The 24,321-nt window shown below is 37.2% G+C and overlaps 2 protein-coding genes across 2 annotated transcripts; one reads left to right on the top strand and one right to left on the bottom strand.

The window, feature by feature from the left end:
• Positions 1-320: 320 nt before the first annotated feature.
• LOC129238424 (uncharacterized) lies at positions 321-12,582 on the top strand. The gene is made up of 3 exons (XM_054873448.1): positions 321-473; positions 8,673-10,785; positions 11,112-12,582. The coding sequence occupies exons 1-3, from the start codon at positions 321-323 to the stop codon at positions 12,116-12,118; spliced, it is 3,273 nt and encodes a 1,090-aa protein (XP_054729423.1). The 3' UTR covers positions 12,119-12,582.
• A 2,693-nt stretch (positions 12,583-15,275) lies between these two features.
• Positions 15,276-16,112, bottom strand: LOC129238423 (actin-histidine N-methyltransferase). The gene has a single exon (XM_054873447.1). The coding sequence runs from the start codon at positions 16,110-16,112 to the stop codon at positions 15,276-15,278; it is 837 nt and encodes a 278-aa protein (XP_054729422.1).
• Between the last annotated feature and the right edge of the window lie 8,209 nt (positions 16,113-24,321).

Raw genomic sequence — 24,321 nt, 5'->3', positions numbered from 1 at the left:
AATGAAGAGAATGGGAGGAATGGGCTGTAACAGAATTAGTTCGAGAGCGCAAGTAAGTGTAAGGCGACTTGCAAGTACTTATGGCATTTACAACTTGCCTATAAAGCCTTTGTCGACTACCGAGCAGTGTTTTCCTCTCACGGACACTTCTTGGCACTTCCTGCAGCCATGCAGCCATGCAGCTTAGCGCTTTTGTTTCAAATTTTGCCTTTGTTAGTTTTTTTCTTTTTATTTCTTTTATTCGGCATGATGCTCTTTTTGGTTTATTGTTTTTTGTAAAAACTCCGACGGCATTTTAGCTCAAAAGTTGCTATGTAAAGATGACAAAAGCACAGCCTGGCCGCAAGCATATCAGCGGCCAACAAAAGGCAAGCCAGCTGCAGGCAATCGGAAGACAATCGCAGACGCCTGGAATAGAAGAAAGCAGCTTGGTGAATTTGTATGATGTAGTGTGCATGGTGCATGATAAGAAAGTAGGAAGAATGGTTGTGAGCGAAAAACGAACTAAGAGGTGAGCAGCAGAGAAATGCATTGTCTAGAAAATCCTTGCAATGCCTAAACTTAAATAATGAAACGCTGACCCAAATTAATGCTGCCATTGAGACGTACATAAAAAGGTTAATGGGCTGCATGGCAAACTGATGGCGGAGATATGGAGCGCAGGGGGCAATGAATAGTAAATATATATTTTAGGTCATACATAAATGCTTAGGACTTGCGATATCATCAACACTAAAGGTTTATATTCGGTACTAAAGTTTCGAAATGTTCAACACTAAGTACTCGTACAGTTAGAAAATATTAGAGCAAACTCTCGGCTCCCTCTCTCACCAGCACTTGTTTCAATGTACCGGCAGCCCACAATTGAAAGTATCAACAGTCAGCGTCAAAATAAAGTGTAGATCATTTAAAAGTTTTTATTATTTATTTATTTATTTTGTGATTTCAGTGGTTTTTTATAAGAATTTCGTTCATACCACAACAACCACCATATAAAGCAAAGTTTTGAACTTCGTGCAAAATTTAAAAAATTGTCATGAAAATTTCGAACTTTTTACTCAGCATTTTTAGAAAATTTTGAGGTATGCAGTTTTAAAGATCATTGAATTTCGGTAAAGTACAAGTTTCAAGTCGTTGAAAAATCGCGTTAATTTTTTATAATTTTTTCCGCTGACGGTGTCGTATAAAAAAATGGGGAGTAGGCGTTAAATGGAGAGAAAATGCACAATACTGCTTTCGCAAAAAAATCTCAAAACTGAGTGTGATTTTTTATCTACTTAAAACTTTTACTTTATTTTAACAAAATTCAATGATCTTTAAAACTGCATACACAAGATTTTTCTACTACGACGAGAATATTATAGAAGAAATTCACCACATATTCTTCACATGCACGCGCTTCCATTCTGCAAAAGAAAAACTCTATAGAGCCTTTGAAGAGCCTCCTTCGCTGGAAACATTGGTGCAACATATGCTGCACTCAAAGAAAAGGTGCAATGTGGCTTGGAGGCCGACACTATGAAAGAGATGAGGCGTCTGGAAAGACTGAGACAGCAGGGGCGGCTAATCGCTTTGGCTCTTCCGCGATGTAATACTCCTGCGACGAGAGGAGATTTTTAGCTTAGTTTCAGAAGGCAACGTCTATGAAAGACCCACCATTTCCCGTCACTCTTCTCCATGTTGTTGAAACAAAAATGTGCGAGCTTTCACCTAATTGTCATAAACTTGCGGCAGCTTTCATCTGTAGCTTTGGACATTGCTTTGTAGAAACTTCTTTTTCTCCCATTCATCATTTTCTTTCACTATTCTCCATGTTAGCTCGTTCGAGTAATTAGTGAAACAATTTGGATAAAAAATATTTGCGAGCCTTCACATAACTCTCGTAGACTTGTGGCAGCTTTAATCTGCTTGTTAAAGGTAACTATTGATGGCTTTCTTTCATTTGTGGTGGAATCAAATGTTCATCCATGCAAATGCTGTAAAAATTTTCGAGTAACTTCGAATGCTTTTTGGGTCAGACATCGTTCCATTAGGTGATGGTTGCTATCTATTATTTTTATTACAACACATATTTCTCTGGTACACCCATACACAGACCCACACACCAATACACCCATTGAATTTATGAGAAAAAATGTAAAATATAATAGCTCCGTCCCCTTCTTGCATTTGTGTCAACAAAAACTAATCAATCGCAACAGTTTGTTGTGGAGTTCAACACACCACTCGACTTCGCTGCTAGCGCACTTTCGTCCCGTCCCTTCATTCGCTGTATAGAGTATAAAAAAGTGCAGTCGAAATGCAAATGCGAACAATCAAAATGCAAAATGCGAAGGCACACCTCGCACACAATGGGCATGAAAATGCAAATAAAACAAAAGAAGTAAAAAAATAAATAGGAAATAATAAGAAACAAAAGTGAAACAACTCAAAAAGTTGCAGCGACATAAAATCCTCGGTTTGAGTGCAAAACAATGCAATGCGCAAAGAGGTGAGATGACAACAAGCACAAACAAAAAGCAATAACAACTAGCATGCAAATAGCGCGCAAATGGGCACAGGTATCAGCACCGAAGCACAAGCAAAGACAGACGGAGAAACGTTTCGAAAAATGGCGGGAAAGTCCTCACTGCGATGCGGTGAATTTCACACGCATGCATGAATTGGTATTTTTACTGTTATCTGCACGAGGTGCATAGCCACACAATGTGCCAGAGTCGGCAATATATTGCTACACTGCACGCAGGTACAGGGTGGTTCAGCTGGCATATGGAATTTTATCGGCTATACATAAAAGATGCATGCTTTTCTTGATTATTTTGTTTTTTTTTTTGCATTGGAAAACGTAAATGTTACCATTAAAAATCGCATACAATTTCATGTAAATGACTAGCACGGCTGGTTTTACAGTAAATTTTCTGTCCACTAAATTTTTCAGCATAGTTTCGATCGTTTCGGCACTTAGCTCACTAATGGCAACGACGATTTCATTTTCATCACTTGAATCAACTCTGGTTGAGCGTAACATTTATCCTTAACGGTATACTACAAAAAAAGTTAAATGTCTTTAAATCACAATTTCTGAGCCATGCCAATAGGCGTCACGGTTTCCGCTAATTATTCAGTTTTCAATGATTTACGAAAGTTCTCTATATTTTCCAAATTTTCTCAAGCGAAAATCAATACACTTTGCAAATTTCTAAATATGAACCAAATTTCTGACACCTCATAAATGTTATTTGAGCACAAAGTGTCACAAAAAAAAAGCGTTAGTTCGAATTCCAAACGCTCGGCAGACCACCCTGTACTTTCAGACCGCTCATACCAGCCTGCAGCAGGTCACAAGTGATCGATTTGATGGCTTGTGATAACCGTTTTTATACAATACTTTCTTATACGTTCTTTTTGCAATACTTCAATAGCAAGGGCCCACTGCGCGGCAACTGTTGCTATGACTTTGCTGACAAAAATTGTTGCAACGTTGCATTTAAGCGTAGCCTTTGGAAGCTAGGAAAAAAGCGCTGCTTTGTTTGCACTTTTTTGTAGTCATAGACACTTTTCGTAATTTTTTTTTTAATTTTTTTTTAACCGTTTTTGTTTTGCAACATTTTTTTTACTACTACGCGTTCATTCTCATGTTTTACGAAAAATTACGCTTAGCAGTGCATTATTTTAGTAGAATTTGCAAATGGCTCGAGAACTAGTGAAATAAAAATTTAAAAAAGTCATGCAAAATATGTATGTAACAGCTGCCTATGAAAGCTTCTACTAAAATATTATTCGGGTACTGTTTCACTTGGCTGCACATTCGCTTTCAGCCGGCGCAGCTAAGCGTTAAAATCCTCTTGTTCTTCGGCGTTCTGTTCTTTCCGTTCTTTCCGATTTGCTGAGTTTTGGTTTTGCACTCACTTATTCTGTCACACATTTAACTCACAGTTGGCATTTCGATAAAATCTGTCAGCTGTGCTTTTGAAATATGCCAACGTAGCAGCATTTTAGGCGCAAGCATTTAAAAACTTAAATTCCCTTTCGTGACATTTGAATAAGCGGGTGTGTGTGTGTGTAAGTGCATGCATGCTTGAGTTTTTTTTTTGTTTGCTTATTTAATTTTTTATTTCAAGCAAATTGAAGTGTCACTCAGCGGATTTCATTTCGAATGCAGCTGAGTGCGAGAGAGCAGAAGAGCTGCCTAATGGATTTAGTTAAAAATAGTTGAGCGCAAAAAATTACTAAAAATATTGTAACAGATTTAGCCACTCTGCTCGCACTTATTCAACTGTTTTCAGTACATTCAGGTGGGATGTATTTATCGCGCCGAAAGAGTATGAATTAAAGACTCGTTTTGCCTTCGATTGGACAATGGAGCTCATGAGGTGAAAGAAAGCATGTATTATTGAATCAATATTCGATTTCGATGTAGCAACAATTTTTGTGAATGCGAACTAGTCTCGAAGTCACTCGAATTTATCTAGTTCAAATCGGACCGATATATGTAGGTATTTTGAAAAAATTTATATATTGTTATTCTGAAACGACTAAATTTCTATTTTTTTTTTTTTAATATTTTGGTGAAATTTGTTTATTGATCTTTCGATCTCGATACAAAACTTGAGAGTTTTGTATTTGAATTCGCTCTAACGAAGAAGGGACTCAATTGGATATATGATAATTTTTAATTTAATAAATAATATACAAATTTGTTTGGAGGAAAAAAACCATAATTTTTGCTCAAATAGTTTAAAACTTTTCTATGGTCGATCTTAAAATTAAAATACTTTTTTGCTCGCGTTGAAACAATGGAGCTAGTGACATGTAAAGAAAACTTGTAGTAGTGAATCAATATTCGAGTTCGACGTAGCAACTATTTTTGCAAATTTGAGTCTCGAAGTGACCCAGTTTTAACTAGTTCAAATCGGGCCGATATAGATCTTTTGAAAAATATTTTAATATTTTATTAATTTAATTGGGCTAAAGAAAATTTTTGCAAAGCACTTACATACTTTTCCAGTATACTTAATTGTATTTGTAAAGGGTGGTTAAGTTTCAAGGGCCGGTGTAGATTTTGAATAAAATACAATTTTTTTAGGAAATTATTGTCATCTCTCTTTATTATGATAATATTGGTATGGCTCAATTACGTGTGGAACAAAATATCGACCAAATGGAAGCCGCGGCCTCGGCGGCACACCTCCATCCGATGGACCAAATTTTCGATGACGCTGAGGCATAATTGAGGTTCTATGCCGTTAATGTGCCGAATTATCTCATCCTTTAGCTCTTGAATTGTTGCTGGCTTATCGACGTACACCTTTTCTTTTAAATAACCCCAAAGAAAGAAGTCCAACGGTGTCAAATCACATGATCCTGGCGGCCAATTGACATCGGCGCGACGTGAGATTATTCGACCATCAAATGTTTCGCGCAAAGGAGCCATTGTTTCGTTAGCTGTGTGACAAGTGGCACCGTCCTGTTGAAACCACATATCGTCCACATCCATATCTTCCAATTCGGGCCATAAAAAGTTCGTTATCATCTCACCATAGCGAACACTATTCACAGTAACTGCCTGACCAGCCTCAATAATGCCGCCGGCCCTTAAACCGCACCAAACAGTTACTCTTTGTGGGTGCATTGGTTTTTCGGTAATCACTCTTGGATTATAATTCGCCCAAATGCGGCAATTCTGCTTATTGACGAATCCACTGGTGAAAATGTGCCTCATCACTGAAGATGATTTTCTTCGAAAATTGGTCATTCACTGTTGCCATTTCCTGCCACCATTCTAGTTCAAATTGAGTTAGTCTGAAATTGAAAATTGTGAAATGAAATGCAGAAAAAAAAACTTGACGTTTAGGTGTGGTTTATATTCAACATCGGCCCTTGAAATTTAACCACCGTTATTTAAATTTAGTGTCTTCCGATATATGTCGTTTAATGTGTGTCCATATACTGTTCGATGCAGTTGTTGCAGTTTGGTCTTGGATCTCGTAGGTGTAGTCGAAGAGATGCCTACTGACTCGAATAGGAGGTGGCTCAATCTCCAGCAAATGTCTGCAGCGTAAAATAGCTCTGTCTAGTGCATTAAATCTCAGAGCTTTTTGTAGGTAATTTAGCTGTAAGGCTATAGGCGCTTTCAATTAATTGTGCGATGGCGAATGGAATATTAAGCAGATAAATTAAAATTTTGCTTTCTTTGCATTATTTTACAACCACATTTTTCTTATTTTTTTTAACTTCCGTGCAAATTCCAGATGCTTCATTAATCAAAAATATTAATATTAAAAACACAAAGTCAAAGACTAGCAAAAACTGATCGATGACCACGCGCATCAAATTATCCATGCCATGCACTCTCATCAACAACCAAGCCTCAAATTTGCACTAAAATTTGTACACGAACATACAAACAAAAAGTGAATTTTACGGTGCAATAAAAAAATGGAAAACACTGAATCCCTTGCTCACCAAATAACAAAAAAAAAAGTAAAATAACAACATCAACTCTGCGAGCCGTAAATGTCATCGACACTCAAAATGTCAACAAAGCAGTCATACAAATAAAAATATGCAAGCAGTCAGGAACCAGCGTTAACATCCAATATATGATTTGTTGCTTAACAGTATTTGCGCTTAATAGTAAACGAAATTCGATTTCACCAAAAAACGGCGTGGAGCAGTTTAAGCCCACCGCCAAAAGTGGGGAACTTTTTTTAGATGACTTGACTTTTATTGCTGCGAAAAAAAGCTAGAGACACCCAACCCTAGTCCATTCATCAACCGTTAACCTCACCCACCAACCCAGCTATGCGATTGTTGTTGATAGCATTCATCACTTTGCCGCAACTGATTGATTGGCGTTATTGAGAGGATATGTGAATTGAGTGCATTTGTCAGCAAGAATTTTTTTGGTATACCTTCATATGTATGTGTATATGTGCGACTGAATTTGAGTGTACTTTAAAAAATTTGTTCGTTATAAATGGCAAACAGTATTATTGTGTAATAAATTTTAATTGCGCCTGAGTTAAATTCTCATTACATTGAAATGGCAAAAAAATACAATTCTGGTTTTAAAATTTGTTCAAACTTTGTAAAACTTTTGGTGAATTAAGACCAATAACAAATAGGACACGTACGAGTATAATACATGAAGAAAGCAGATGATGATGCAAAACATGATTAAACATTAGCACGAAGTAATTAATAAAACAAGTTAAAAATTTAAAGTTCTATTTTAAAAATAAACTTTTTCAAAATTGTTATTTTTTTTTAATTTCTAAAATAGTTTTATTCGACATTTTAAATAAAATTCAATATTTTGTGTGCCCTCTTGTTCATAAGAAAATCATTTTGCTATATCCACTAAAGCATGAACAATACTTTGAATTATGCCTTTATGATGACTTTAGCCGGTCAAACATCCATTAACATCAAGCTATCCCCAAGGCGCAATTCACCTAGCTAGCAAGCCCTGTCTCTCAGAGCAAGCACAGTATGCAATCATAAGCAAAATTTCTACTTAAGTGCGCGGGCCAAAGGTTTTCCTTTCCACTTAAGTGAAATGGAAATAATGCTTAAGTGTATTGGAGAATACTCCATTTGCAACAGTGGGACTGTAGCAACCAATGATGACAGATTACAAAATAAATAGTAACAAAATGCAAATAAAAGAGGAGAACGCTTGGTGATACTCGTACAATAAAAGTAGTAAGAGTAAACAATAAAAATTCACCACATAATGTGGAAAAACAAATAAGCCCTTGCCAAACGAGCAACAATTGAGGAGGCTTCGAACGTAAATGCCCGCGGGAAATTGCGGAAATGTATTTCCTATATTCTATAAGTACAAGTACCGACTTGGTAGTGAATTGCCGAAACAAACGAGTGTAGATGCACGACTTCATTGGCAAGGGGAGCGAACCGCTATTGAGTTCCGCCCCTGTACTGCTGCTGCTGCAGCGGGGTTGAAAATCGTTTATGTTTATTCGCTACTATGTAGGAGCAAATACTTAATTTGTTATGTGCTGCAGCACTTCCGCAATCAATTCTCTTCAAGACAGCGATACAAAGCAAGTGAAGCGTGGAGTAAGACTGAGTGAGAAAAGTGAGAGAAGTGCATGAATGCGGGGGAGGTGTATAAAAGGTTTGTTGATGTAGCGAGTCAATCAATCAACAAACAGCTAAGTGCATTTCATATTCACACTTCAACGAGCAGCACGCGGGAGAAGAGTTAGGAAGGAAATAGAAGCGATAAATACTCGCAAATGCGTTACAAGATATTTCCTCCTTCAATAGAATAGAGCGAGTAGGCAAACAGAATAAAAGCCTTTGAGAAGCAGTAAATAGAATACCAAATATAGAGCAGATGTGCGGAGGGAGGATAATACGCCTTAATATTAACTGAAGGATTTTATGCATGAGTGATGAGTATTTGTATGGTAGGAGTGCTTTTAGAATATAGTTATAATCAATTGAATAACCGCGATTTTAATGAGCTTAAGGGCTTATCTGCTTGTTAGAATGGAAAGTTTAAGGCTATTGATGAACAAATGAATTGAACTAAATTACATATATTATATTAATATACATATATATTTTTTTAATTCTATTAAAGTTGTTCACTTTAACATTTCTTAGATTTATCTATATTTCAACATTCTCTCTGCTTTTAGATAATCCGCACTGGTGTTTCACTCGTTGTTGGCGATGAAGGCAACGCAAACGAGCCTAACTACTATGCTGACACATCAAGCGACATGGCGGCATCCTCACGCCGCCGCCTATCTGCCAGCAGCGCGCGCACACGCACACGGCGTCCAACCACCACCAGCGATGACAGCGCCCAGCAGCAGTATTGGCGTGGCAAAGTAGATGAGGACAACTCAGCTATCGCTGCCTCCAACAACCCAAGCCAAAGGCGTGACGACATACGCGGCAATAGTCGCAAACGCAAACAACCCGCCATACGTGAACCGCTCGCCGCGCTTGAAAAGGAACAGAAGCTGTACGAGTTGCGCGATAAACAGCGGCATGAGACTGCGCCGAATGTGAACTTTCGTGATAAATCTTATCGTCGCCCCTATTCACAAGCAAAAAAGGATGTCGAATTGCCAGTCGCCGCAGACTCAGCCTTCACGAATGGCAAAACAACCGTCGATTTGAAGCACATACTCAAGAACGCCGGCGGTTTGAGTCTAAGTGAGATTTTGCAGCAAAAGAACCTGTCGCTAGACGATTTGTTGAAAGGCAAACAGAATGCGCTGCAGGTATTGCAGAGCACAGCCTCGGCGCCACCATCCATGCCAACTAAAACAGTTGATAGTAAACCAATTAAACCGATACGTCGCATTCCACCACTAAGCATTGCAAATGCCGCAACTACCAGTTCAACGCAGCAGACATACACGGATGATGATATGAGCGTGGAGCCGCGTACAACACCAGACGAGTCAGCTGAGAATGAAGACGCGCAGTTGCGCAGCAAAGTCAAATTACCCGCCTTGCAGCGACTCAAATATTTCGGCAGTTCATCACGCGCCACAACGTCACATAGCGGTATCCCTATTGGAAGTACAAGACGCACAGGCGTTCTAGCAAGCAGCACCACAACAACTCCGACAACGCAAATTACAACTCGTCTGCCCATCTACAAAAAGAATTTTCTGCAACGTTCGACGCTAAAGCCGACATTTCTGTTAAAGAATGCAATGCCATCAGCGCCCGCAAGGCAAGAGCCCACAACAAAGGAAGTGCCAATCTCAGAGCAAAAACTGACCACCACCATACTGAACAATAGATACAATAGGGAGCCGACAGCAGTAGGCGATGAAGAAGATAATCAACATGAGTTGACAGTGAGTGTCAAGCCGGAATTGAACGAACAGGCTGCGGAAGTCGATACCGAAGAACAACAGGAGGAAGAGTACTTGCGCGATGAGGAGGAAAGTGATGTGCAAACGACAAGCAAATTCGATTATGAGGAGCGCTACGACCTACATCCGGACACAACACCAATAACCACATTAACCACAAGCACGACAACGACCACAATAGCAACAACGAGACACGTTACAACAACACCTAGCAGCCTAGCAACATCCGCCTTGAGTATAGCCTCAACCGTTGCGAGCTCATTGCCGGCACTACGCGCGCAGTCGAATCTTAAGACAAATTCCATCGACGCGGATAATACGCGCACGCATTCAACGCCTAAAAATCCAAATAGCGATGGGCTAGAGAACTTGTTCGGCGCTCAAACAACCTTTGGTAAACAACGTGAAAAATTAACTACCGCCGTCGAAAGCATTACTCCCCGCATCGATCACGCGAAGCCCGCAATCGCTGGTGATTCATTCTCCTATCAAGACTCTGTCCCAGATTTCGATGGCGTAGATGACCGCACTGATCTGCTGGAGCTAATCGAAGATCGACGTTCGGGCAATCGTCTCTTCAAAGTGCTCGAACAGCGCAACATGACGCTCGAGGAACTGATTGAGCACCGCAAACGCGGCTCCAGCCAGCTGCACTTGGCGACGGTAGTGCAGAATCGGTCGCGATTTTTTCCCGGCCAGAAGGTCGTTCTTCACGATAATATGGATATTGTTACGGCGTTTGAGAATTTTCCACATTTCAATCTGATAGACCTGAAGAGCGTAAAGCCAGACGATATTAAGACAGATTCACAAGGCGCCAGCTACTTCACTTCTATCATCGACATTGAGCCGACAGATGAGATATACAAGGACGAGACGCGCAGCGTCAATAGTGGCAAAGGTGCGGTAGAACGTAATCGCTTAGACCGCCGACGGCGACAATATCGCGGCGGTATGCGCTATCAAAGTAGCGCAGGTGATAGGCAACGCACGAGATATTAAAGCAGCGCAACAGACAGGATTTGTGGTGAGCTGCTGAGTTGAAGTTGTAGCAAGCAAAAGTTTACCCACGGTGATAACCAACAGTGCGACCGCTCAACGCGCGTACACTCAACTTGCAGCAGCCCCAGCCTCAACAGCTTGCCACAAATCATGTAAGTTCGCGCACGGCGATCGCTCAAATAGCCTTACAATATATAACGCAATTTTTGTTTTTCTACTTTACTTCTATCTACACAGGTTCTTCCTACCCACAGATGCAACGCACCGAAAAATCAGTTGGTTTCTTTCCCTCCTGGAAAACGCTGGCACTGGCCTCACTTGCAAGCAGCACACGCGCCGACGCGTCCACCAAGCGCAACCCCTTCTTCTTACCGCCAACTCAATTGCTTCTTGAAAACGTCTCCGGCGAGTTGGACGATAGTGATTTCCTGCTAGACAACGAAACAAATACAAACACGAACAGTGAATCCCCACAGCAGCAGGAACTAACCATCGCGCAGCAACAAACTAACGACGCCAACCTCGAGGACACTGTGGAAGCCATCGAAAACGAAGTGGAACGTGCGCATGATTTGCTCGACCTCGAGCTATCGGGCCACGGCTTCAAACGCAGTCCAGCAGCAGCGGCCGTTTCCACATCCGCGAACCACAACAGCATTTACAGCAACATGCCGGCGGGCATACGCTCTGCCATAGTAGCCAGCGCGGCCATTGTACTCACCTCACTTGCAACATTTATGATCATTTTTGTGGTGTGTCGCTGGAAGCAGCGGCGCCAACGCAAAACCAGCTACACAAAGACATACAATGCGATGAAGAGCAAACTGCCGACTGTATCGAATGCGTCGCACCGCTCCTCCCTACGCAACATGGAAGAGATGGTCGGCGGTGTGTCCACAGTGTCTGTGTCGCCGGTGCATCAGCTGCAGCGCCAAAGCTCATTGCTTTTTCCACGACACTGCAGCAATGGCGGCGGCAGCGTCAGCGGCGGTTTTGATGTCGACGAATTGAGCTGCGACCGAAGTGATGGAGGTGGAGGCAGGGGAAATAAAGTTATGCTCGGCGCGACGCGCGGCAGTCTGGGCAACAGTGGCGGCATCGGCAGCGCTACCGGCTCCACAACATCACTGGCGCTGTCGCTGCAGAGCGTGCATAACATTTCCACCAACAAACTCAACACAATGGATCCGAATTCGCCGGAAGTGCAAGAGTACTTGTTCGATGCGCTGCGGAAGTCCTACTAAGCGGACGCAGAGTTGTATTTGTTGAGTTGTTTTGTGGATACTAATTTTAAAAATTATTGTAGCATAAGTTTTATGTAAGTTTTAAAGTTTTCAACAATTTTTGAACATTTTTAAAGAAAAGACGAAAAACGAAACATGTTGCCAAAAAATATAAAAACACAACCCAGTAGACTAAGGAAGCGGGATAAATGAGTGTAACTGTAAAATAGCGAAGAAAAAAGAAAATTTTATAAACGAAAAAATAGTATTAACCCTTAGAAGAAATTTTTGGCCGTAGTGAAAAGGTCACGTATTTCCTTAGATAAAAATTATGAGTACACAAACTTACAAAATATGGAAATATGCACACAAACAATTTTTTCATAAATTTACAAAAGTAGGAGTAACGCGGTTTTTACTAAAGTGCGCAAGGATTCGAAATTTTAGAGTAATTACAAAAGCGGGTTTTCAGACAACACAACGGAAGCGGAGAAGAAAATATTTTAAAATTGTGAAAAAAATAAAGATAAAAAAAATTATTAAAAAAACAAAAACTAAAAATTAAGTTAAAAAATTATATAAATTTAAATTTAGCAAAACCAAACCTAAAGTATAAAACAAGTAATGTTTTTTGATGACAATAATCTATAAAAGTACGAAAGCGAATTGTCGGCAAAAACGAAAGGAATCATTAGATGCACATAATATCCATAGTAACGATTATGAGCTAGAAAGAGTTTTAAAACACCCAGAGACGTTTTTTACACAAAAAAAAAAAAATTTCAAGGAAATGTTTTTTGATAAAAAAAATTTATAATTTTTAAGTTCATTTGAAAAGTTGCTTATTTCGAAGTTTTTTAAACTACATCCGAATTATAATTTGAAATTAAGCGAACATTTTAAAACAGATTCAAAAGAAAAACAATGCGATAGTTTTTATATGCGGCGGCCAACGTAGCGGAAGAAGTGCGTTGATTCGAATCTCCGTGCGTGAACAACAAATAACAGAAAAAAATGTCTCTAATAGCGGTGGCCCCTCGGCAGGCAATGGCAAGCTTCCAAGTGTATTTCTGCAATGAAAAAGCTCCTTGTAAAAAATCATTTGCCGTTCGGAGTCGACTTAAAAGTGTAGGTCATTTGAGGAATAACATCAACACGGAGGAGGAGGAACTCAGCCAAACACCTAACAGAAGTGTACGCGCCAATTATTTATATTTATTTATTTATTTTTTATTGTGCTGTAGTTTTTGAGAGTTATTTATTTATGATAAGACAGATTTAATTTTCGTGAAAATTATTAAATTATTTTTTAATACAATCAGGTGCATACACAACACCATACTTATTATTTCGATACTAACATTATTTTTATAAAATTATAATTTTTTTTAATAATTTTTTTTAATACTTTTTTTATTATTATTTTTTTTATTTTGTTTTTAATATTTTTTTATTATTATTATACATTTTTTTTCTTGTGAATATTTAAAAACAAATGTGGAATTAATTTTTTTTCCTGTCAAATATATAAATTGTTCACGCATTAATGTAGTAAACTATATATTTGTTACACTTCTGTTGTATTTATAGTAAAATAAAAATATTTATAAAAAAGGATAATATACAATATCCTACACTGAAAAAATTTAATTGCATATATTCAATACATAAGCGGTTTTACAAAACGTGTATTATACTATATTTAATACCTTTTCCTCGAACCCAATGATATTCTGATACTGATATCAATAATAAATTAATAAAATTATTCTTTTAATAAAAATAATACAAATTTGAAAATGATTTTTTAAAGCTCAAAGGTTAAGTATAATTTATTGCAAATCGATCGGCGGATATATCCTAAAAAGTGTGTAACTGAATTGAAAATAATGTTCTATTGTCCTAAAAGTTCTTAGGTACAAGTGGCAGTCGGTCTCTAGACCAACCCAGACTATTATGATAAAAAGTTCTTGCATAGTTAAACAAATTATAATAAAGTACATATGTGGCATGCAACAGAGCAAAAATTCTAAGTTTTCCGTGGGCTACACGTTTCCCCATTAAGGGAAGTGTTTTAAGTCCAAAGCAAATGCTAGTCCAAACTTTGAACTTCAAGCCAAACTCGCGCAATTTTTGCGGGTCATCAAAGGTGTATATCGTCCCCTTAGTATTAAAATAGCCTATAAATTTTTTGATATTTTGAGAAAATGAATTTCAAACTTTTTGTCGAAAGTAGCTCTCACTCAAATCTCGTTATGTCTGTAAATATTTATTTTTTTTTTTTGACGTTTTGACCCACTTTGTGGAACTAGAATTTGACACAATTTTGTCCACATATAAAATCACCGATGGAGAATCCAAAAATTCAAAAAAAAAAATAATAGCCTATGAGCACATAAGCTATTGTTATACTAAGGGGACGATATAGTCTGAGGTTGTCCTTTGTGTTGTTCAATAAGGGATCAGTTCAATCTAACTAAAACAGCAGGTTTCGGTGTAATTATAATTGACAAAAGTAGCCCGATTTTGAAACTGTTCGCACTACTTACAGAAAATTAGATACAAAAGATACCTTCAATCACTGAGTAAGTAATAAGATACGAGTCACAATCACTCAATTACTTACACAATCTTCAATATTTCCGATTTCGGAAATTGCAGCAACCGTGACTGGAGGCAGTACTTCATAAGTGCATGCCTCTATATCAAGGGTCGATTCCTATTCAACATATGACTTCAAATAAACTTTTTAAATTTTATCTAATAAATACTTACTTACATTCTCCATTTTAATCACCTTTTTTTCAGTTTAGAACTTTGACTAATTCGCAAAAATTAATTCGTATTTATTTTTACTTTGCGATCAGCGGTTTTACTCACTTGCAAATTTTTGCAAGTAAAAATGAATCCAGTAATAACTTGCGCTTCCCCTCAAATTAAATGCCATTTGCTCTCTAACTTTCCTCTTCTTTGCAAGTTTTTTTGGACAAACCTAATATGACTAGAGGCATTTGTACACGCTTATATTACACGAGAAGTTCAAATTTAAAGCCAATCGTTACCGAACAACCCAGTTGTAATAAGCACAATTTGCTTTGATTGTTTGCCGACTGCTTCTTAAAAAAATTATAAGCTAGTACACCTCTCAAATAATAATAGCCATCCATCTTTTCACTACTCACCGATACAAGTCATAGCTGAACTGCTCCTTGAACGCCTGTCCTATGGGATTGAATTTGTCTGCACGTGGAGCTTGCACGGTGCAATTGTAGAGAAACGCATATTGACGCGCAATCGCTTTGCATTGACGCAACGCCGCGGATAGCGCATTGGAGCCGCGTAGCATCTCCATTTCTTTGGCATTAAAATAGAGTACTGTATTATATTTTTCCGGCAGCAAATTCAGGTAAGGCTTCCAAAAACTGTCAGGTTTTAAAGCTTCTAGCATTAGCACATAAGACAATTTTAAATTGGACATTGAACCAAATTGTGCTGGACTACTTTCCAAATCCATATTCTCCTCCGAGAGCATCAACTTGCGTGGTATTTTAAACAGCAAATCATTTTCGACTACGTCACGCGTTGCTTCTAAACCCAATTCGTAACCTGCAAAATGTGCTATACGTACGCCTTCGTAACTCAAACCATTTTCTGTGGCCCAACGATAGAAATTGTCAATGTCGGCCAGCCGTGACTCGATGGTTGTGTTGGAGGTGGGGCGTCGCAGCGGTGCCTCAAGTACTTGAACACGGTGCAACAGTTCTTGAATTTCGACATATTGATCCCATTCTTCATTTGCATTAGTGGGCTGTTTGAACCCGATTTCGAGCAGTGCACCGATTAGTGAGCTGAGCTCATTGCGTTTCTGCAGCGTCAGTGTAGGTCGTTTAAAGATCGCTTGTGGTTGTTGTTGCTGTTGTTTAGATGGCTGGGATTGTGCGTGGGTAGCGACATTATTTGGTTGCTGATTCTTATTACTACCCGACTTATTTTTATTTCTATTATTCTTTCCCATTGCAACACAAAGAGACTTCCGTGCGCACTCTTCACTTTAAACTTTAATACGCCACTAATAGTGCACCAAACCCCACACAAGTAATAACTCACGGAGTTTATAACTCGTTTTGTTTGTTATTAAGCGCACGTTTATAATAAAAACAAACAACTGCACCCACAAAACGCGATTGAAGACCCGAAAAGGTAATGCACGTGCCGTCAACTTTTTGCAGAAATCGAGATGACAGATAGCTAAAACAGGCAGACAGACAGTCAGACGGCAGAGAACGCAGAGAACGTTAATGTATAGAGAAGTCTCACGAGCTGCGAATAGTGTGAATTGTCAAAAATAAAGTCTAACCACCGCCGGGGTGTGGTGAAACTTTTAACAGAGCTGATTGCAGTGGATTCTCTCTTTCCTATATTGGCTCTGCACAGTTTGCAGAGAACGCAGTTTGTTTGCCAGAGAGCGGTAATGTATATCATAACGTTCTCTGCTTTTGCTTCGTAGAAAAGCAAATTGACAAATGACCGACTGCAAGGCATTTAACAGGCATTCTTTGACAAACGAAATTTGGTATATTATTATTAAATTTGTGTATATAAATACAAGTGTATTGTGAATGTATGTGCATATGTGGATAGAAAATAAAATTGTCTGAATGTTGAAGGCATTTTGCAGCCATTTGAATGTGTTTAATTTCTATGTTTATGTGTTTATTCTTTGATTATTATATTGATATTTATATAAATAGTATATAAACTTAAAAATGATATCTTGTTGTTGTTGTACAAAAAGAAAATGAGCACTGGCATACAATTGTTGGAAATGAAATTGACTGACGGCATTTTGCAAGGCATTTGAATATGTCTTTATTTATATTCTGTAATTTTTCATCCACAGATCATTGTAGGATATATAAGTTAACCTAACACCCTAGCACACAGCCAGCATTGTCGGCTTAATGTCCGTGCGCGGGTACTCAACGGGTACAAACAGACAACAAATTACCTTAGCCGTGTGATCCGCTGACTAAGCATACTCACAAGCAAGAGAGTGCAGAAAAGATGCAATAACAAGACACGGCGACAATGGTGAGGGCAGTTAGGGTAATATAAGGCAACTCACTTTCCAAGAATAGTTTGGAATTAGACTCAATAAAGTTAACATGTCAACTTAAAATAAGTTATACAAGCATAGTTTGTATACATGTTTTGATATTTAAAATAAATAATAAATAAATAAAGAAAAATTTATTTTATAGGATAAAAAAGCATATTCGTATGTTACCGTAAGTATATTTGGATCAGTTTAACCTGTTTCTTATTACATACATATGTATAAGGAACAATTAAGCAAAAGTCCAATGTACTGAAGCAACCATGACCTACCTCACGTATTGGCATATTGTTGTGATCGAATTCCTGTCTTACAAATGCAAATGCAATTCTCATCACATATGCATATACGTATACCTATGTATGTAAGTATGCACACTTGATGCCCTATTATATGTCCGTACATATGTACCATATACATTTTCGACTCCCAGCAAAACTATACTTATTAGTATACACATATGTACCTATGTACAAGTTAATAATTAACATATTTATTTTAATAAAGTTCAATCCCCCTTGTCGCAATTCAATTGCTGACACATTTCCGTAGTTAATAAAGCTAATAAATTTATTGTAATAAAGTTCAATTCAATTCAAATTACATTTAAAAATCAACAGCCCTTCCCTTACCATAACCCGCAATCAGCGTTCCAACCGCATCACCAAATGCGACAACAATTCCAGTTTCAACCGACAAGACCGACAGAACCCAAACCCCAACGATCTGAACCTATGGAGATTGATCAGTCGGTACAAACAAGAAATATTGACTACCAAAGCAGACCCCGTCAAATGATGCAACCCCAAGGCAAAAGACCTCAATGAATCACTTTCCACTACCATTTAAGCAACAACGAAATTTTCACGTACAAACTAAACAGCAAAATTTTGACAATATAATAGAATCTGAAGAATTTCTACCTGAAAATTACGAAGACAACTACTCCCAGCAACTGCAAAATGAAGATATCGAAATATGCGTTGAATCCTTAGATCCTCCCATATTTCGAGTGCAAGGCGAAGAATGGTCAAATCTTAAAAATTTTAATAGACACAGGGTCTAATAAAAATTATATTCAATCATCTCTCGCTAACAATCCTAAACAAAACGAAAATTTTTTTTTGTCAACTCAGTTTCTGGCGACATTAAAATCACACATCATACATTCGCGAATTTGTTTAATTTACCCGATCATCCTATTAAATTTTATATTTTACCCTCTTTATAATCATTTCGTGGTATTTTAGGTCATGACAGCTTGCAGGAATTAAATGCTATAATTCATATTAAGGAAAAATACATGGTAATAAATCACAGAATCAAAATTAAAATTCACCAACAAATTTCCCAATCCGTAAACAAAGTGGAATTTAGAACTAATCATATGGACGAAGTTGAAAAATCTCAATTAAAAGAAATTATAAATAATCATCCCAATTTATTCAAAACCCCTAATAAAAAACTTACATTTACTTCTCGAATCAAAGGAGAGATTCGAACCACCGATATATTGCAAATCATATCCTTATCCCATGGCACTTAAAAACGAAGTTGAAAAACAAATAAATGAACTTTTAAGCGATGGTATAATCAGGCCTTCTAGATCACCGTATAATGCACCCGTCTGGATTGTCCCGAAAAAAATGGACGCATCCGGCGAAAAAAAATTCAGAATAGTCATCGATTACAGAAAGCTGAACGCGGTCACCGTAGCCGATAGATACCCTATCCTGGAAATTAATGAAGTTCTCGCAAATTGAGGAAAAAATAAGTACTTTTCAGTGGTAGACCTTAAAAGTGTGGAAACCACCAAATTCCTCTAAAAGAATGCGACATAGAAAAACCGCATTCTCAGTCAATAACGGAAAATTTGAATTCGTCCAACTTCCATTCTGATTAAAAAACTCGCCATCAATTTTCCAACGTACTTTGGACGATGTTTGAAGGGATCACATAGGTAAAATATGCTATGTCTACATAGATGACATAATCATATTTTCCAAACCCGAAAAAGAACACTTCGAGAATCTATACAAAATATTTCAAACATTAGAATCGGCAAACTTCAAAATACAGCTAGGAATAAAAGCTAAAGCTATGGAATAAAAGCTAACAAACAAAAAATAGAAGCAATAGCCCAACTACAACCCGCAAAAACTCTAAACAATTCGAGAAGCTCTCTAGGCATGTCAGGTTATTATAGGCGCTTCATCCAAAATTTCGCGAAACTTGCTAAGCCCCTGACATCCCTATTAAGAGGAGAGGAAGGACGCATCTTAAAAAATGTATCCAAGAATACAAAAATATCTTTAGACCAGAATGCTCTGGATGCATTTCAAAAATTAAAAAACTCGTTAGTCTCTAGTGATATATAGTAGTTCTCTCTCATCCTGACTTTGAAAAATGCTTCCGACTACGCAATCGGTGCAGTCTTATCGCAAAACAAAAAGCCCATAACATTCCTTTCCCGAACACTGAGTAAAACCGAAGAAAATTATGCCACAAACGAAAAAGAAATGTTGGCTATAATTTGGTCATTAAAAACTATCTGTACGGATCCCGAAAGGTAATCATATTCACGGACCACCAACCTTTAACATATGCTCTTAGTAGTAAAAACACTAACAGCAAAATGAAGAGATGGAAAGCCATCTTAGAAGAATATGATTATGAACTCAGATATCAACCCGATAAAACAAACGTGGTAGCAGATGCACCATCTAGGCCACCACAGATAAACTCAATGACAGCGACCCAACATAGCGACGAAAATTCATCAGACAATAAAATACCAGCACTGGAATGTCCTATAAACGTATTCAAAAACCAAATTCATATTTTAATAGACAACCATGATAACTACAAATGTGAAATTCCCTTTCCAACTTATCACAGGCATATAATAAAAAACCGCAATATACCAGAAATATATTAATTTCGATTCTAAAAAAAAAAATCTTAATCCTAGCGTAATTAAGAGAATACTAACTACTTAGCATATCATGGGAATGATTCAAGAATTTTATTCCGAATATTTCATAAATTACAAAATAAGATTTACACAGTCACAGGTTAAAGAAATAACTAATGATGTAGAACAAGAAGAGGTCTTAATCAAAGAACACAGAAGAGCCCACATAGATGCTAGGGAGCCAATAGAGAGCAGATAAACAAAAAATTCTACTTCCCAAAAATTACGGAAAAATCCAATATAATTGTTAAAAATTGTCCAGTTTGCAGAGAACTAAAATACAATCGTCGATCTAATAAACCACAATTCCAACCCACACCAATTCTACAAAATCCTGGAGAAATCGTCTACATTGATTTTAGCATTTACTCCACCGAAGGAAATCTCGTACTAATAGCAATAGACAGATTTTCGAAATACGCTTTAGTCAAAATTCTAAAGTCTAGGGCAAAAGAAGATATTAAAGAACCATTAAAAGAAATAGTTTTAGCTTTTGGCTTCCCTAAATCCATAGTCGTAGACAATGAAAAATCCTTAAATTCCGTATCAATAAATTTTCTTCTTAAAGATCAATTTGGCATCGAAATATACACTACACCACCCTACTCTAGCTCTGTTAACGGTCAAATAGAAAGATTTTACTCGACCCTCGAACCAGACAAACTTTACACTACTTTTCATAATTTACTTACCAGAGCAATACACGAGTATAACAGGTCAATACACTCCACCACCGGCAGAAAACCGATAGATATATTTTTTAACAGAAACTCAAGTAATGATCCAAAAAAAGCAACTTTGGACAAACAAGAAATCATCAATCGTTTAACAGAAAAACAGAAACAGGACTTAAGCTACCATAAATCAAAATAGGCACGAAATAAAAATTTATTTACCAGGAGAAGAAATTTTTGTCAAAGTTAACAAGAGATTAGGATCAAAACTAACTCCAAGGTACAAAAAGGAAATAGTCAAAGAAGATAGATACTCCACTGTTTTAACAATGACAGGCAGAATTGTCTAGAAAAATAATATTAAAAGTAAATAAATTATCTTTACAGATTGTATTTAACCTTTGTAAAAACTGAAGCTCAAATTTTGGATTTCACTTCTTCTTATGTCGTGACAATTAATAGAGGCACAGCGAAAATTCAGCAAGGAACTTTTGCTATTTTACATTCAATAGATCTGACACAGTATGCAATATCCATATCCAATACCCATACATTTATTCAACAAAACATCCCACATCACCATAACCTGTATCCCATCCTTATCCACGAATTAAGCCTTACCGAAAATATTTTAGAAAATATAACACCCACTATAAAAAATAAAAGAGCAATGAATGCCATAGGTACTATTTGGAAATATGTCGCAGGATCTCCCCATCACGACGACTTCGAAATAATAGCTAGTAATATAAATGATCTAAACACAAATAATAATAAACAAGTGTACGTAAACGAAGTTTTTAATAAAAGATAAAAAAATCTAACAGATATAGTAAAAAAAATTTCTAATGTAATAAGAAAAGATGTATTATTAGAAAACGAAATAGTTATTATATAAATCTACAAAATAAAATATGACTAGTTAAGGCAGAGTTAATAAATATTCAAAATGGAATCGAATGGGCGAAGCTTGGAATTGTCAACCCATTAATATTAGATAAAAAAGAAATTGAAACTGCTACAAATAAAATTAGAGAAGAAAATATTGTTTTTGTGAGCCCCTAAGTACCTGTCTTATGCAGTACTAAAAAAAAAAATATTTTATTTGGTTAAGATTCCCTCAACAAAAAGGAAACCCATGAAAACATAATTTTAAGACCGGTAAAAAGAAAAAACTATGTAATTAATTTAGAATTTAAGCAGATTTAAAAAAACGAACCCACTATATATGGTATAATAAATGATTGTGAAAAATATAATAATATAATAATAACATAACAATAATAACAATAGAGAAAACCAAATAAGGAACATTTCAAATACCAAATGTATTCCTAATCTTATAAGCAGTCAAAATTCTACATGCGTAACGAGCAACAATCATCATATCCCATTAATAGAAGAGATCGAGTCAGGGGTTATCCTAGTAAATGATTGCAACACAGCTATTTCTGTTGATAAAACGCGGAGAAATATATCTGGAACACTTCTTATTGAATTTCATAACAGCACTATTAAAATTAACAATAGGACTTTTAGTAATATAGAAGCCTCACCTTTACAAATCATCCCCCCATTAATGCAGCCCGCTCCTTTTGAAAGCGACCATATTAATTTCTTATCACTTGAAGCTCTTAACGAATTACAGATTAATAATACGGAAGTAATTTCAACTAATCAGAAACATTTGAAAATTGGAGGATGGTCAATCTCTGTTATCCTTAATCCTCTAATTATCATTTCCATAGCATGCTTACGATTTTTGTTTAAAAATACAAAAAAAAATTGTTTGGAAATCTCAAATTCCACACACTAATAACGAGCCTCATGCGACAATGAGTGTGCAACATTGTACTGAATCCCATAAACCAATAGCATTAGAAACTCCTATCAAACCACCAAGATTGAACAATATTCCGTTTTTTAAATGATTGAGGACAATCAATTTAAGAAGGGAGGAGTTAATAAAATTAACATATTTATTTTAATAAAGTTCAATCCCCCTTGTCGCAATTCAATTGCTGACACATTTCCGTTTGTTCCAAATTTAATCACAATATTTACTTAAAGTGCTGACGGCATGTTTGCATTGAATGCACCTCAAACTGCTCACGTTGCCTTCAATGTGATGATTACTATTCGACATTTAATATTAAGTAGCTAAATAGTAAGAAAATAAATCAAATTAATAATTAATCAACAGTCCGACTAAGAAGACATAGTCTTCCGGCAAAATTATAATTAAAAAATAAAGACATAGAGGACATAGTCCTCTCTTTACAAAAAAAAAAACAATATTAATAAGTCTTTTATTAAGTTATATACAGTGGCACACACAAAGCAATCGCTTTATGCCTCTGCATGCGTATGTTTCCAAAACTAAAATTATGAGCCTAGCGACTACAAGAACAAAATACATTCATAGGCGCAGCCGTAGCGGTAATGATTTTTGATGTGAAACATCTATAGGCTCACTTGTAAACCAAATCGTTGGCGTGGCGACGCTTGCCGTGGCGACATCGAATATAACTATTACTAAAGTCACAAATGAAAATATTTAAATTGTGGCTTGATAAAGGGTGTTTTTTTTAGAGGTTAGGTTTTCAAGTTGGCACTACTTTTTTCGTAGATGGTCTTTTTGACAGCTGCCACTTGATTTATGCTCAGTTTGGTTTGCCATTTCATAATGAATAGGCGAACGACCATCAAGCGCGTCGCACGTTCGGTGAATGGGCCCAAAACGAGATGGCCACCGATCCCGATTTTCACAAGAAAATTTTGTTCAGCGATGAAGCTCACTTTTGGTTGAATGGGTATGTCAATAAGCAAAATTGTCGCATTTGGAGTGAACATAATCCACAAGCCATTGCTGAGACGCCGTTACATCCTCAAAAAGTCACTGTTTGGTGTGCTCTATGGGCAGAGGGAATCATTGGTCCATATTTCTTTAAAAATGAAGCCGGCCATAATGTTACAGTCAATGGAGAGCGCTATAGAGCCATGATTAATGACTTTTTCGTGCCTGAATTGGACGATGTTGATGTGGACGACCTTTGGTTCCAACAAGACGGCGCTACATGCCATACAGCCAACGCAACAATCGATTTATTGAAGGAAACTTTTGGTGAGCGCATTATCTCGCGCCGTCGACCTGTGTCGTGGCCTCCAAGATCGTGCGATATAACACCGCTGGACTATTTCTTGTGGGGCTATGTGAAGTCGCTTGTCTACGCAGATAAGCCCGAGACGATTGACGTCTTGGAAGAGAATATTCGGCGCGTTATTGCTGACATACGGCCCCAATTGCTGCAAAAAGTGGTCGAAAATTGGGCCTCTCGGCGGGAATTTATTCGAGCCAGCCGCGGCGGCCACTTGCCCGAAATCATTTTTAAAACATAATGGCAAACCCTTATCTTTATAATAAAGCTAAATTCTTGGCCATAACATTAAATTATATACG

This window comes from Anastrepha obliqua, chromosome 2, assembly GCF_027943255.1.
Source record: "Anastrepha obliqua isolate idAnaObli1 chromosome 2, idAnaObli1_1.0, whole genome shotgun sequence".
Lineage (NCBI taxonomy): Eukaryota > Metazoa > Arthropoda > Insecta > Diptera > Tephritidae > Anastrepha > Anastrepha obliqua.
The sequence above is the reverse complement of the archived record's forward strand: the minus strand, read 5'-3'. Positions and strand labels throughout refer to the sequence as shown.